The sequence below is a fragment of the Cherax quadricarinatus genome, chromosome 50 (genome assembly GCF_038502225.1).
Source record: "Cherax quadricarinatus isolate ZL_2023a chromosome 50, ASM3850222v1, whole genome shotgun sequence".
Taxonomy (NCBI): Eukaryota; Metazoa; Arthropoda; class Malacostraca; order Decapoda; family Parastacidae; genus Cherax; species Cherax quadricarinatus.
In genome coordinates, this window is record NC_091341.1 from 29534117 (window position 1) to 29551561 (window position 17445).

The 17445-nt window shown below is 43.4% G+C and overlaps 1 protein-coding gene across 1 annotated transcript in view; it reads left to right on the forward strand.

Moving 5' to 3' along the window:
• Window positions 1–17445, forward strand: part of LOC128695338 (glutamate receptor ionotropic, kainate 2-like) — a 286847-nt gene that overhangs the window by 33444 nt on the left and 235958 nt on the right. The window contains exons 5-6 of the mRNA XM_070095365.1: window positions 848–989; window positions 16648–16815. Coding sequence (XP_069951466.1) covers window positions 848–989; window positions 16648–16815 — 310 coding nt within the window. The remainder of the gene's footprint in view (window positions 1–847; window positions 990–16647; window positions 16816–17445) is intronic.

Consider the following 17445-nt stretch of genomic DNA (forward strand, 5'->3'; position numbering starts at 1 on the left):
CTGTTACAAACCAATACCTGACCTAACTGAGTGAGTCATCTAATAATATCTTTATTTAATACAAGTACATGTACAAGGTATACAGACCACAGCTGACATCAGTGACATACTACTATATAGAAAGTCCCTTGTTATGCTGAGCATTTCCCGAAAATTAGGTCAGTTTTGTCCCAGCATGCGACCCACACCATTCGACTAACACCTAGGTACCCATTTTACTGATGGGGAATATAGACAACCAGTGTAAGGAAACAAGCTCAATGTTTCTGCCCTCGCCGGGAATCGAACCCGGACATATGCCGTGTCAAAGGACAGCTTAAGCCACCAGCCATGTTGTGCACGAGTGAGTCATCTGACGTTGTGTTGGTATTGAGTGAGCCAGCAAGGAGAGGCCTGGAATTTATGATTGACTGAAGATTGTTTAAAACATTCAACTTACGTGGGTTGAGATTGATCTGCTTACCTGTCTGAGTTGCTGCATAGGAATTTAAGAGTAACTTTCATCGTTAAATTGAAGCTATGGCTCAGATACTACTTCCTAAAATTAAGAAAAAAATTCAAAATGAGATAATTATTTCTCGATTAGTGGCAGATCTCTTGACAAAAATGGCGAAACTCACCAATCAAATGACATTAAATGAATTAAAACCAGCAGGGAATTGACAATCATGGAATCCTCTCTTAATTTCATTGCTGACTCACACTGTGGCAAAAATATTGGAGGTTAGGAAATGCTTTGTACCTTTTTAACTAACTACAGCACTCCATATATTAGCTATTCACAGCCTTTTTGAAGGAATAATTCCTGTATACTAGCCGCTCAATCCTGTGGTTTTCTTACTTTCAGACCGATGCTGAAGGATACCAAGAAGGCAGGAGTGACGCACATTGTTCTGGACGTCGAGCACAAGAACATCTTGACCGTACTTAAACAAGCGCAGCAGATTGGTATGATGACCTCCTACCACAACTACTTTATCACCTCACTGGTAAATGTGATGTTATTTAAGAAACATTTGAACATATAAATCATTGCGACCATCTTCCCTCCCAGAGACAGGAGACAGAGATGGGACACAGCAACAAGGAGTCACAGTTGAAAGTTGAAGACTCAGATGAGTCACAGGAATGTTGGGATGTTAGTCTGGAGGCAGGAACCATACATAGCTTTAAAAAGAGGTATGACAAAGCTCAAGGAGCAGGAAGAGTGACATAGTAGCGGCCAGTGAAGAAGCGGGGCCAGGAGCTGTGACTCGGCTCCTGCAGCCATAACTAGCTGAGTACAACTAAATGGTTGCACATACACACACAGTCACCCATACAAGCACAGTCACCTGCCGCACACACAGTCACCCACACACACTCACAGTCATTCACGCACGCACACACACACACACACACACACACACACACACACACACACACACACACACACACACAGTCACACACACAGTCACACACACACACACACACAGTCACACACACAGTCACACACACACACAGTCACACACACACAGTCACACACACACAGTCACACACACACACACACACACACACACACACACACACACACACACACACACAAACTGGAGGACCAAGCAGGGATAACAGGGAAGGCACTAAAATGGATCAGGGAATACTTGTCAGGAAGACAGCAGCGAGTCATGGTACGTGGCGAGGTGTCAGAGTGGGCACATGTGACCAGCGGGGTCCCGCAGGGGTCAGTCCTAGGACCAGTGCTGTTTCTGGTATTTGTGAACGACATGACGGAAGGAATAGACTCTGAGGTGTCCCTGTTTGCAGATGACGTGAAGTTGATGAGAAGAATTCACTCGATCGAAGACCAGGCAGAACTACAAAGGGATCTGGACAGGCTGCAGACCTGGTCCAGCAATTGGCTCCTGGAGTTCAATCCCACCAAGTGCAAAGTCATGAAGATTGGGGAAGGGCAAAGAAGGCCGCAGACGGAGTACAGTCTAGGGGGTCAGAGACTACAAACCTCACTCAAGGAAAAAGATCTTGGGGTGAGTATAACACCAGGCACATCTCCTGAAGCGCACATCAACCAAATAACTGCTGCAGCATATGGGCGCCTAGCAAACCTCAGAACAGCATTCCGACATCTTAATAAGGAATCATTCAGGACCCTGTACACCGTGTATGTTAGGCCCATATTGGAGTATGCGGCACCAGTTTGGAACCCACACCTAGCCAAGCACGTGAAGAAACTAGAGAAAGTGCAAAGGTTTGCAACAAGACTAGTCCCAGAACTAAGAGGTATGTCCTACGAGGAGAGGTTAAGGGAAATCAACCTGACGACACTGGAGGACAGGAGAGATAGGGGGGACATGATAACGACATACAAAATACTGAGAGGAATTGACAAGGTGGACAAAGACAGGATGTTCCAGAGATTGGACACAGTAACAAGGGGACACAGTTGGAAGCTGAAGACACAGATGAATCACAGGGATGTTAGGAAGTATTTCTTCAGCCACAGAGTAGTCAGTAAGTGGAATAGTTTGGGAAGCGATGTAGTGGAGGCAGGATCCATACATAGCTTTAAGCAGAGGTATGATAAAGCTCACGGCTCAGGGAGAGTGACCTAGTAGCGATCAGTGAAGAGGCGGGGCCAGGAGCTCGGACTCGACCCCCGCAACCTCAACTAGGTGAGTACTCACACACACACACACACATACACACACACAAACACACACACACAAACACACACAAACACACACAAACACACACACACACACACAAGCCATAGCAGCAGAAGCTAAGGTACAGAGCTTGGAAGAGGAGCTAAAAAACTCTGAAACAGCGTAAAGAACCAAAGGACAGTACAGGAACTGCTACATCAGTCACTGATGAGAGGACTGTAGGGAGCAAAGGAGCTATGCTGTATGCGAAGGCCCTATCAGACCCAATTGGGGCTCGGGAAAAGACGAGGAGCACATAAAGAACAAATGAGAGGACTAAACACAATGAAGTAGCTAAACCATATGCAAAGGTTCTAACAGACAACTGCAGTGCCCAGGAACAGATGAGCAGGAAAAAAGACAGACCACTGAGAACACGGACATCAGCTGGGAAGAGATTGAAGGAAGGAATGCTTTAATGAAAAGAACTAAATTGTCTCAGGGGATGCAAAGGGAAATACAGTAGGAGGATGAAAGGAGAGGTTAGTTTTTGTCTATGGGCTCCAGGAAGTGGAAGGGGAAACTTTTGAAACAAAAGAACAGGAGAAAAAAGTGATTGAAAATATCAGGAAAGTAATAGGAGAGGACGACATGACCCAGTTGACAAATTTTTGGAGAATTGGTAGGTTTGCAAGAGGAAAAAAACGGCCAAAGTGATTTTCAAGGATGAATCAGCTCGTAAGAGGATCCGGCAGGAGAAAGCATGACTAAGGGACAAACTGGACTACCAGAGAGTGTACCTCAACCAAGACAGAACACAAGAAGAAAGGAGGATACTGAAAGAGAGGGTACAAAGATGCAAAGAGGCAATAACGAAGATGAGCAGGAGAATCCAGACCCAGGTGGAAGAGCAAGCACAGTCTCCTCCAGATCCGTCCAAACAATCTGAACCAAAACCCCACACTGTACCCTCTGACTCCCACCCCTTCATCACATAGGCCCCCTCCAGGGCTTCCACTCCCACTTGTGTTCACCCTGAGTAGTTTGGACATTGAGAATATCACATAGGAAAGGCCCATTGGAGCTAGTGATCACATGGTTTTGAGCTTTGAATACATAGAGTTACAAGTGGAAAGGGTAACAGGAGTAGAATGGGAAAAGCCAAACTACAAAAGGGAGGACTACACAAGTATGAGGAACTTCCTGCACGGGGTTCAGTGGGAAAGAGAATTGGTAGGAAAGTCAGTAAACGAAATGATGGACTATGTAACAACAAAATGCAAGGAAGCAGAGGGAAGGTTTGTTCCCGAGGCCAACAGAAATAATGGGAAGACGAGAACGAGCCCTTGGTTTGCTCGAAGGTGTAGGGAGGCAAAAACTAAGTGCACTATGGAATGGAAAAAGTACAGAAGGCAAAGGACCCATGAAAATAGAGATTAGTCGAAGAGCCAGAAACGAGTATGCACAGATAAGGAGGGAGGCCCAACGACAGTACGAAAACAACATAGCATCGAAAGTCAAGTCTGGCCCGAAACTGTCAAGGACCAAGTAATCAGACTGAGGAAAGAAGGCGGAGAGCTCACAATAAACTACCAAGAAGTATGTGAGGAGCTCAACACGAGATTTAAGGAAGTATTTACAGTGGAGACAGAAAGGACTCTGGGAAGACAGAGCAGAGGGTACACCAACAAGGGATATACCAAAAAGTGTTGGTTGAGATACACACAACAGAGGAGGAGGTGAAGAAGCTGCTAAATGACCTTGATACCTCAAAGACGGTGGGACCGAGGGTTCTTGAAGCTAGAGATCAGGCACGTAAAACAGGAAGGGCACTGCAATGGATAAGAGGATACCTGACAGGGAGGTAAAAATGAGTCATGGTATGTGACGAGGTATCACAGTGGGCGCCTGTGACGAGCAGGGTCCCACAGGGATCAGTCTAAGACCAGTGCTATTTTTCGTATATGTGAATGACATGATGGAAGGGATAAACTTGGAAGTGTCCCTGTTCACAGATGTGGAGTTAATGAGGAGAATTAAGTCAGATGAGGATCAGGCAGGACTACAAAGAGACCTGGACATGCTGGACACGTGAGTCCAGCAACTGGCTCCTAGAATTTAACCCCGCCAAATGCAAAGTCATGAAGATCGGGGAAGGGCAGTATAGACTGCAAACAGAGTATAGGCTAGGTGGCACAAGATTGCACACCTCACTCAAGGAGAAAGATCTTGGTGTGAGTATAATCCGAGCACGTCTCTGGAAGCACACATCAGCAAGATATCTGGTGCAGCATATGAGCGCCTGGCAAACCTGAGAATAACGTTCTGTTATCTCAAGAATCGTCCAAGACAGTACACTGTGTACGTCAGACCCAAATTGGAGTATGCAGCACCAGTTTGGAACCCACACCTGGTAAAGTAAGTCAGGAAATTAGAGAAAGTGCAAAGGTTTGCAACAAGTCTAGATCCAAAGCTAAGGGGAATGTCCTAAGAAAAAAGGCCAAGGAAAATCGACCTGACGACACTGGAGGACAGGAGGGTGAAGGGAGACATGAAAATGACATATAAAATACTAATAGGAATAGATAAGGTGGACAGACACAGGATATTTCAGAGATGGGACACAGAAACAAAGGGTCACAATTGGAAGCTGAAGACACAGACGAGTCAAAGGGATGTTAGGAAGTATTTCTTCAGTCATAGAGTTATCAGGAAGTGGAATAGTTTGTCAAGTGATGTAGTGGAGGCAGGAACCATTCATAGTTTTAAGACGAGGTATGATAAAGCTCATGGAGCAGGGGGAGAGAGAGGACCTAGTAGCGACCAGTGAAGAGGCAGGGCCAGGAGCTGAGTCTCGACCCCTGCAACCAAAATTAGGTGAATACAGTTAGGTGAGTACACACACATACACATACATACACCTGAGAATAGCGTTCCAATACGTCAGGCCCATACTGGAGTATGCAGCACCTGTTTGGAACCCACACCTGGTCAAACATGTCAAGAAATTAGAGAAAGTACAAAGGTTTGCAACAAGGCTAGTTCTGGAGCTCAGGAAAATGTCCTACGAAGAAAGGGTGAGAGAAATCGGACTGACGACAATGGAGGACAGGAGGGTCAGGGGAGACATGATAGCAACATACAAAATTATGCGTGGAATAGACAAGGTGGACAGAGACAGGATGTTCCAGAGATGGGACACAGAAACAAGGGGTCACAATTGGAAGTTGAAGACTTGGACGAGTCACAGGGATGTTAGGCAGTACTTCTTCAGTCACAGGGTCGTCAGGAAGTGAAATAGCCTAGCAAGTGATGTAGTAGAGGCAGAAACCATACATAGCTTTAAGACGAGGTGTTACAAAAAACGCGATTTCTAATAATGATAGAGATCTCCAGGTAATACTAGAAAGGACTGCCCTTCTAGCATCCAGCCTGTTACTGGGTTTTTGTAACAATTAGTCAGTATCCTGGTCCAATTATCCATTAGAATTTAGTAAGATTCAATAGTGCTTCAGGATTACAACTGGTAGGCTACTAACTAGAGAAATTAACATTTTAATAAGTTTATTAATAACAATAAAGTTGTATAGGTGTATAAGATCATAGTAAATTAAAGTAATCAATTGAATATAATATAGGATACAAGTTGCTACACTTCTCTCGTGTACAGTAGTATTGTGCTGAAGGCACATTTCACATCTTTATGGCTTTTAAGTACCGTCTGGTACATTGTTAACATTTAATAACATAATACAAATATATACAAGTGTGTGTGTGTGTGTGTGTGTGTGTGTGTGTGTGTGTGTGTGTGTGTGTGTGTGTAAGTGCTCTAAGTAGTTCGCTATGTCTCAAGACTCGACTAGATTTAACCAGTGACTGACTAAAAGTCCTCACATAAACTAACTTCTTGACCAAACTGGCAATCAGAACAGCTTGCTTAAACAATAAAGTGACTGATAAGCCGAAAAGCAATATAACAAGCAGCAGCGACACAATCAGGATCAAGGAGATAATATAACGACACTAAGTAGGGACCATCTGCAGATCCTCCACAAAAGTCACAAAACTCCCATACTACTGAATCTATGTTCAGCATTAGAAAATCCCCGACTGTGACAGTACACAGATACCAGTACAAGTTAGGTCAGAAGCTACAGCTCAGGACCTGAGTTGCTCAGAGTGTTTATGCGACACAACCTCAGTACAACGTCGAAAATCACTAAGTCTAGGCTATGTTCTGTCAACAGAGTTACGCAGAACCAACAACAAGAAAGCGACAGAGACGATCTTCCAGCAAGGGCCAGCAAGGAATAGCTGGAGAGGCACGTCTTGTTGGAAGCAACATCAAACAGACAAGAGAGAGTGCAGGCCAGGCACTCTCTCCTCCAGGTGAGGTGTGATCACCCCACCCTAATCACGTTGCTGCCCAGCAACTACAGAGAAGCCGGCAGCGAAACGAGCAGAGCGATAATTACAGTAGTTAGACAATGCTGTCAGCTACTTAACACTCGAACTATGAGCACTGAATAATATATAAATGTCACATCCTACCTAATAATATAACTAAGTCAAATAATATAAAGCAATATATTTACGATTTAGTTAATATCACAAATATAAGCAATATAAAATTATATGAACAGGTAATATACATTATATACATTGTGACCTATTCAGTGGTCACAATACGAGGTATGACAAAGCTCATGAAGCAGAGAGAAAGAGGACTTAGTAGCAATCAGTGATGAGATGGGGCCAGGAGCTGAGTCTCGACCCCTGCAACCACAATTACGTGAGTACAATTAGGTGAGCACACACACACACACTCGTACACCCACACTACCCTCCTCCCATGGAAGAAAATGGCTGAACCAAGAAGCAAGGATACTGGGGATGGTTAGGCTCAGAAGGAAACATTGGCAGAAAGGATCAATGAAACGGGAATAGGAAGAAAGGCTAAGCGAGCTTTGCAACAAAATGGTGGAGAAGATATCTACAGAGAAGATGTGGGAGTTAAGAGCTCTTCCTGCTGGGGTATGGATGTAGAGTGTGGTGGAAATGATGAAGAGGAACATAGAGGCAAGGACTGATAAGAGCATGGTGCTGGGTGCAGGAATGAGCTAGGGAAAGGAGCATAGCAGTCCCTTGAGGAAACTCTGTCAGACCACCATGTCCTTTGAGAACAACCTAGGAGATACGTAAATCAATCCTAGAAATATGGAAGTTTACGAAATGGGAAGAGGAGAGAGAGAGGTCACATTTTAATCATGGGCTCTATGAGGCAGAAGGGAAGACCTATGGCAAAAGAAGACAGGGGGAGGTAAAAAATATATTGAGAGCATCATCGTGGTAACAGAGATAGGCATGGCACAACTTACAAATTTTCAGACATGGGTGGTACTCGAGAGAAAAATACCACCCACTCATAGTGACATTCAAAGCAGAAATGGCACAAAGCATGATCCTGAAGGGAAAATCCATAAATACCACCAAGTGTACGTCAACTGACAGAACACACACAAAAGGGAACAACTGAGAGAAAGAGTAAGAAGGTGCCAGAAGCAAGAATGGGAGACAGAAGTATACATAGAGTTCTGGGGGTCAACGCCCCTACGGCCCGGTCTGTGACCAGGCTGCATGGTGGATCAGGGCCTGATCAACCAAGCTGTTACTGCTGGCCGCATGTAATCCAACGTACCAACCACAACCCGGCTGGTCAGGTACTGACTTTATGTACCTGTCCAGCTCCTACTTGAAGACAGCCAGGGGTCTATTAGCAATCCACTTGATGTATGCTGGGAGGCAATTGAACAGTCTTGGGCCCCTGACACTTACTGTGTTATCTCTTATCGTGCTAGTGGCACCCCTGCTTTTCATTGGGGGGGGGATGTTGCACCGTCTGCCTAGTCTTTTGTTTTCGTAGGGAGTGATTTTCGTGTAAAAGTTTGGTACTAATCCCTCTAGGATTTTCCTGGTGTATATAATCAGGTAACTCTCCCTCCTGCATTCTACGGAGTACAGGTTTAGGAAATTCAAGCATTCCCAGTAATTGAGGTGGTTTGTCGCAGTTATGTGTGCTGTGAAAGCTCTCTGTACATTTTCTAGGTCAGTAATTTCACCAGCCTTGAGAGGTGCTGTTAGTGCGTAGCAGTATTCCAGCCTGGAGTCTTGCAGTGTCATCAATGGAGGACACTGTCATGCAAATTCGGGTGTCATCTGCAAAGGAAGACAATGCACTGTGGCTTATATCCCTGTCTATGTCCGATATGAGGATGAGGAACAAGATGGAAGCTAGTACTGTGCTTTGTGGAACAGAGTTTTTTACCGTAGCTGCCTCAGACTTTACTCCGTTGACTACTACTTTGTGTTCAACTATACTACTACTACTACACGGAAGGTACTGATAGACAGGAGAGCACAGTCTAAGAAGGAACAACAAATACAACCTCCCGCAGAACCACCCTCAGCATCTTCTACACCTCTACCACCCCCACACCAAAACACAACCAGAACCAAGCCTCACTTGGCCATAATCCCCACCCCTAGAGTACTAATACAATGACAACAGCTGCCTATCATATTATCCAGTCGTGCCTGCCACACCCTCACTCAGCACCAGCCCCTCCTACCCCCAGAATACTTTCAAGAAACACAGATGAAAGTATGGTGCACCATTGCAGATGGAATAAGAAATGAGAGGGAAGAGCACTAACAGAGACAAAAGCAAATGGGGGTGATAACAGATGCAATCTTCCTGTCTGGATACCAGATCCTAAAGAAAGACAGGGGAAACAGAGGGGGAGGAGGAGTTGCACTGCTTATCAAATACCAGTGGAGTTTTGTGATGGGAGAACTAGTCAGAGGTGTAGCGTATGACTACATAGTAGGAACACCTCAATCTTGGGGATCCAAAAGTGATGATAAAAGTGATAAACATGCCACTGAACAGAAGGAGGCCAAGACGAGAATACGATGAGAACAACAGAGCGATGATGGACACACACCAGCCGAGGTGACCAGAAGGACACACATAAGCAGGACAAAGTTACTAATCATAGGGGGATTTCAACCATTAGGAGACTGGGGGGGACACAACTAGAGATAGAGAAAGAGAGAGAGAGAGAGAGGATGAACCAGCAAGGCTGAACGTCGTATTCACCTTGATCAGGAAATCACACAAAAGGCTCCTTGGCGCTAGAGATCATGTGGTTCTGAGTTTCAAATACATAATGGAATTTACAATGGAAAGTGAAGCCGTACGAGGATGAGAGAAACCTAACTTCCAAAAAGGGGACTACACATGTATGAGACAATTCCTGCATGAGATACAGTAAGAGAGTTAGAGGGGAAGACAGTCAACAAAGTGATGGAACACGTGACCACAAAGAGCGGGGAGAAAGAGGAAAAATTTATGCCATAGAGCAACAGAAACAATGGTAAGGCCAGAGTAAGCACATGGTGTACCTGGAGGTGTGGAGAGGCCAAAGCCAAGTGCGCTACAAAATGGAAAAAAATAGAAGGCAAGGGACTAAGGAAAACATGGAGTTGAGCCGAAGAGCCAGAAATGAATATGCATGTATAAGGAGAAAAGCCCAGTGTCAATACGAGAATGACAGTTTCCAGAACCAAATTTCACCCAAAGCTGCTATACAGCCACATCAGGAGGAAAACAACAGTCAAGAACCGGGTAGTCAGGTTGAGTAAGGAAGAAAGGAGGGGAGCTCACAGGGAACGACCAGGAAGTATGTAAGAAGCTTATCTCACGATTTGGGGAGGTATTCACAGCGGAGACAGAGAGGCTTCCAGCAAATTGAGGAGCACAAGCAATTCCTGGGCATACTGCACACAACTGAGGAGGTGAAGAAACTGCTAGGGAAGGTAGATACCTCGAATGCGATGGGCCCAGATAATATCTCTCCTTGGGTCCTGAGAGAGGGAGCAGATGCACTGTGTGTGCCACTAACAAATCTTCAATAAATCTCTCGAAACAGGGCCACTGCCTGACTTATGGAAGGCAGACAGGAAGCACTAAATTACAGACCAGTCTCACGGACATGTATAGTATGTAAAGTTATGGAGATGATCATCGGAAGAAGAGTGGTGGAGCACTTAGAAAGGAACGGGCTCATATATCGTAACCAGCACTGCTTCAGGGAAGGGAAATCCTGAGTCACAAACCTAGTAGACCTCTAGGACAAGGTAAGAAAAGTAAGACAGAAAGAGAGAGAGAGAGAGAGAGAGAGGGATGGGTAGACTGCGTCATCTTGGACTGCCAGAAGGCTCTGGACACAGTAACACACGAGAGACTGGTTGAAAAGCTAGAGGAGCAGGCAGGAATAGCAGGAAAAGTACTGCAGAGGATCAGAGAATTCCTGACTGAAAGGAAAAAAACGTGTGTTTTTACGTGACAAGGTGTCACAATGAGCGCATATGTTGAGTGGGTACATGTGTCGGTTGGGGTTCGACAAGAGTCAGTTCCAGGTCAGGGTGTTGTTTCTTGTAAAATTAATGACATGACGGAAGGGATAGATTCAGAGTGTCCGTGTTCGCAGACGATGTGAATCTAATGAGGAGAATACAAGCAGACGAGGATCAGGTAAGCCTAGGGGAGATCTGGACAGGCTGCCAGCCTGGTCCGACAAATGGCTCCAAGTGCAAAGTTATGGAGCCTAGGGAAGGACAAAGAAAACCGCAGACAGAGTACAGCCTAAAAGGTCAAAGGCTGCAAAACTCAATCAAGGGAAAGGATCTTGGTGTGAGCATCATACCGAACACATCACCTGAAGCTCATATCAACCAAATAGCCAGTACAGCGTATGGGCACAAGGAAAACCCAAGAGAAGCATTTCGACATCAAAATAAGGAGTCATTCACGACATTGTACGCCAGGTAAATCAGGCTGCAGCACAAAAATGGAACACGCACCTATCAAACACGTCAAGAAAGTTCAAAAGTTTACAACATGACTAGTCCCGGACCTGAGGGTAATGTCCTGCGAGAAGAGATTAAAGGAACTCAACCTGAACCTGAAGACATTAAAAGGACAGGAGGATAGGGAGGACATGATAACGACATGCAAAAATACTGAGAGGAACTGACAAGGTGAATAGGGACAGAATGTTTCATGGGGTCACAACTGGAGATTAAAAACTTAGGTGAATCACAGGGTTGTTAGGAAGCAGTTCTTCAGTCGTAAACTTGTCAGGAAGTGGAACAGTCTAGAGAGTGATGTAGTTTATCTGGAGATTATCTGGAGAGAGTTCCGGGGGTCAACGCCCCCGCGGCCCGGTCTGTGACCAGGCCTCCTTAGGTCAGTGTCCCGGGATGCGACCCACACCAGTCGACTAACACCCAGGTACCCATTTTACTGATGGGGAACATAGACAACAGTTGGAAAGAAACACGTCCAATGTTTCTACTCTGGCTGGGAATCGAACCCAGGCCCTCACCGTGTGAAGCGAGAGCGTTAACCACCAGGCAAGATCCATACATAGATTTAATAAGATGTGCGATCCATCTCATGGAGCAAGGAGAGAGTGGACGTAGTAGCGACCAGGGAAGAGTCGGGGCCAGGAGCTATGAATCGACCTCTGAGACTACAAGTTGGTGAGTACACGCGCACACACACACACACACACACACACACACACACACACACACACACACACACACACACACACACACACACACACACACACGTCAGTAGTCATGTATTCCGCATGTATGCCAACGTATACTGCCATGTATGCTCATGTATATCCATTATGTATACCCACTGTCTCAGACTTCACTCCAACATTTGAAACACAGTGGGTTAGTGCCCACCCTGACGCCAGTCGTGAAGGAGATATGAGTGTTGTAGGACGTGGTGTAGATGGCTTATATAGCTCTTTCAACAAATCCAGCATGACTGCAGACTATTAATTTTACACCTGTCACTCAACGAACCCATTATCAAACCCCCACGACACACAGTTTAAGAATCGGTATGATAGTGCTCACGCAGCCATGAGAGAGGACACACAGTAGCTGTCAGCGGAGAGGTCGGACCAGAAGCAGATATTCGACACTTGCAGTCACACAGAAGCACTCGCCACTCACATTGCTACTTGTAGATTTACGTCCTCCTATCTTCATAGGTCTTGTACCGCTTTAACAACAGTGGAGTGTACAACCACCACATCATCAAGGGCATTCCACTTCCTGACCATCCTGAGAGTGATGACATTTTTATTACCTGTCAACCCTGTGGTACATCTGTCTTTAAATTGCATGTGTGCCCCCATGTACCTATTTCCCGTCTCTCAAACAGCCTATCACTTTCTACCCTATCAATTAATTTGAGTATTTTGCATGTTGTTACCACGTTTCCCACGTAACTGTTTCCAAGCAACCTTTCCCGGTCTACCCTATCAGCTCCTGTGAGAATTTTGTAAGTTGCTACCATGTTTCTTCTGTCCTCTAATGTCGATAGATTCAAGTTCTTTAACCTCAGTACATACTGTAGCTCATACTCCTTAGCTCTGGAACAAGCTTCGTTGCATTCTACTGCGCTTTATCGTGTCTTACCATGCTATTACTAGTGTGGGTTCCACTCTGGTACTGCAAAATCCAAGGTGGGCATGACTTGCGTTATGTAAAATGCTTGAGATGACTCTTAGTGAAAATTCCTGAAGGCTCCTCTTAAATTTGCACTGTGATCAGCAACACTCCCCAACTCCCCAGCAATAAAATGACTGAAAGAGTCAGCCAGAGTGAATGCGTGTTGCAACCCCTGAATGGGTTACAATGATTATTATGTATATATATAATGTATATTATCTTTTCATATAATTTTATATTGCTTATATTTGCGATAATAGCTAAATCGTAAATATATTGCTTTATATTCTTATTTGACTTATGTTGTTAGGATGTACATAATATGTGCTCAGTTCAAGTCTTGATTGTCAAACTACTGTAATTATCGCTCCTTGCTCGTTATATTGCCGGCTTCTCGCTGAGCTGTGCTGTCCACGGGGCTATCACGTGATCGAGGGGGGGTGTCCTCACCTCTCGTGAAGTATTCAGTCTGCTCTAGACTCGCTTGGTGGTTGGACAGATTGTCTGTCTCATTATTCTTGTTAGTTCTGTAGAACTCTGTTCACAGAACATTGTATAGACTTCGTGATTTTCGACGTTGTACTGAGGTTGTGTGTCGCTTAGACACTCTGAACATCTCAGGTCCTTAGCTATAGCTTCTGACTTAATTTTGTACTGGTTTCTGTGTATTGTCACAGTCAGGGTTTTTCCTATGCTGAAGTTAGATTCAGTAGTATGGGAGTTTTGTAACTTTTGTGGAGGATTTGCTGATGGTCCCTACTTAGTGTCGTTATATTATCTCCTTGATCCTGATTGTGTCGCAGTCGCTTGTTATATGGCTATTGGGCTTAGCATTCTTTTCATTGTTCAAGCAGACTGTTCTGGTTGCCAGTCAGTCAAGAAGTTATTTTATTTGAGGACCTTGTCAGTCACTTGCTTAAGTCTAGTCGAGTCGTGAGACTTAGTGAACTACTTAGAGCACTTACACGCATACACAAACTTATTTGTACATATTTGTAATATCTTATTAAATGTTAATGTACCAGACGGTACTTAAGAATTATAAATGTGATATGTGCTTTCAGCACAATAATATTGAACTCGAGAGATTGATTTTATTTTGATTGCTGTTTAATTTAATTTGATAATATACCTCTAGACAACTTAATGATTAATAAATTTATTAAATTTTAATTTCTCTAGTTAGTAGCCTACCAGTTGTAATCCTGAAGCACTATTGAATAATACTGAATTTTAATGGATAATTGGACAAGGATACTGACTACTTGTTACGAAAGCCCAGTAAAAGGCTGGATGCTAGAACGGCAGTCCTTTCTAGTATTCACTGGAGATCTCTAAGCTTTTAGAATCGCGTTTTTTGTAACAATGCGCATGTATAATGCCACACCATTTTGCGTCTCCTCCGTGCGTAGATAGTGATCCCATCAGGGCAGTTAGCAAGATTATCTGGATTGCAGGATACGAGGAATCGGGGTTCTCGGCAAGGCATACAGCCATAGTTAAACTCTTATTGATAATGTATCTGACTTTGCTGTGACTTGCCTATCAATCCTTGGAACTTGAAGAGTTTAGATTGTGCAGATCGTATTATTTAGTTTATGACTTGTCACAAATACGTTCAAATTAAATGTGAATATGATTAACAAGGCGGAGACCCACTGCTATATAAAACATATTAAACGAAATATATACCCGTTACCACAACTAGCAACAAGAAGTCTCGAGAGTGATGTTTGCTCACTATTGTGAGGCAATAAATCACCAGCATGAGTGTTGTGGCCACATATGTTTATACGAGGTTACGGGAATAGGGCTGTCTCATTTACATTGCTTGTAGACCAGTATCGTAGCCAGATTACGTAATGAAATAGTGAGACTAAGTTCAAAATATCTCTAGAAAGGCTGGAGTTCTCATACTTCTGCTAAATCACCCAGATGTTTGGTATAATTTCCTTTTTCACTTTATACCGATGAGACGGACAAGTAAGCTTGCAAGGCTCTACGTATTCCCAGTCCACTTTGTCAAATATTATTTGTCATTTAGGGGAAGAGTCAAGGTGTTTTCTAATGTGGATTTTAGAAGGGTGACATATTTCTTCATTATGGGATTGTCAGCTGTTGGGAAACATCGCAGAAACGGTGTGTTTTGGAAGAGACAGAATCGTTTGCATCAATATCTTTAATCCGATCTTCAATCTTCCTTATGTTGGAGATATTTTTTCTGGAATCAAATTGATATCGTTGAAAGCGAAGAAAACACCAAGGAGAATATTGCCGTCTAGATAAATGATTTGTGTTTTTGACAGTGACATTGATTTGAGCAATGATTTGGTGGAGGGATTGAGAGATATCCCTTGATTCTTTCCGAGATCCCTCATTTTTCTGATGACCTTTAACAAGGATTCTGCAATGCCTGCTTGTATGCGCAATTATCCAATAACCAGATGTAGACGTTACGAGACAGCCTTTTACTTGACTTTCTTAATTGCTAAAAAGAAAGGGAGAGGGACCTGGGAATCACCTTGCAGCACACCTTTACATGAGTTCATTTCGTGTACACAATATACAAGCATTCCTTCTATATTGTGTTGGCAAAATCAAATTTAACCACAATATAGAAACTTTATACACATCTAAATTTTGGAGGTGTAAAGGCTCTAAGCCTTTGCCTCTGTCAGGAAGGTCAATATGAGTGGAGTTCTTGTCGGGTGTTTACTCAGTAGAGTTCGTGCTCTAGTTGAATCCTTAGAGACAATAATATCCTCACCAATAATTTGCTTCAGTGCTTCATTAGTATTCCTCTCTCCCAGTACCTTGCTAATTTGAGTTTTGATTTACAGGCTTCTGGTATTCTTTTGTTTATATTTCTCTGGCAGATGTATCTCACAGGGGGGAAGATAGACGAAGATATAATTTCTGGGGAATTCACTTATTGAGGAAAAAGACACACTTGTACTGTTCAGGACATTTATTAAAGAAAACGTTTAGCCACGAGTGGCTTCTTCAGTCCTAATACAGAGATAACTAAGAAAACTTGTATATATAGTGGCAGGAGTCATGTGAAATGTCGCGTGGGTAGTACTGGTAGTAATTGTGGTGAGACGGGTTGGGCTGAAGACAGACCTGTCAACATCATGTTACAGCGGTCTCCAGAATGGGTAATATCCTGTTGATCAGCAATTTGGAAATAGTGTAGCTGCCGTATTTTTGAAGGATAGTGTTACTGACCGCAATTAGGACAGCTTCTATGTACTTTCGCCGTCTCCCCACATCTTGTCGATATTACCATACCATTTCTCAATTCACTTATTACTGATGATTTGTTCTTTATTGTATTTAAGTGCACTAAAAGTAATAATGAATTACTTCTACGATTTAGTGTTTAGTGTTATATTGCTGACAGGACCTGCACACAGTGAACTTGGACGACTTCCGTCACAGTGGTACCAATGTTACCGCCCTGAGGATAGTTGACCCAGAGAACCCGCTGGTTCAGAGAGTCATTGAGGACTGGGTATTCGGAGAGCTCCGCTACGGCCGAACTATTGAGTTTTCCACCAGCACCCTCCAAGTGAGTGTCACATTATCTACTGGTAGCAAATTTTTAGTCAAGTAATGTTTCTACTTAGATTTTGGCTACTAGATAACTCACTCATCTTCTTAATGTGGATCTTAGATGCTAGTAATGAGTTCATGATACAAACAGATATAACCCACCCGCTTTTTAGGTCAGCCTAATAACGAGGTTGTTCTTCCATAAGTCTGCATGGATAATGAAGACTCGCCCAGTCAGTACTGTCTCTGGATATTTCACCTGGAAATTACTGTGTAAGAGAGAGTGATTTTACGCAATTTTTCATTTTAATTTTTTATATATAAAATCATTATTTAACCTGTTGTATTTTATTTTAAAAAATCGCCTCTTATTTAGTTATTCCAATAAATCATTGTATGTAGACTTCTTATTTAAGATTACCATTGAGAAAATAAGAAATTAAGTTATGGAGTGAAGAGCTACTACAGTTATTTTATGAGTATAAATGACCATAACTTAATGTTAATATATGGCCAAAGATTTACAATAATTTTTTCTCTAATGATGAATTATAAATTCACCTAAAACTTGGGAGATAATGATAACTGATATATCGAGTTGCAATGGAAATCTAAAGCGTTACTCAGCGATAAGTAAACACGATTG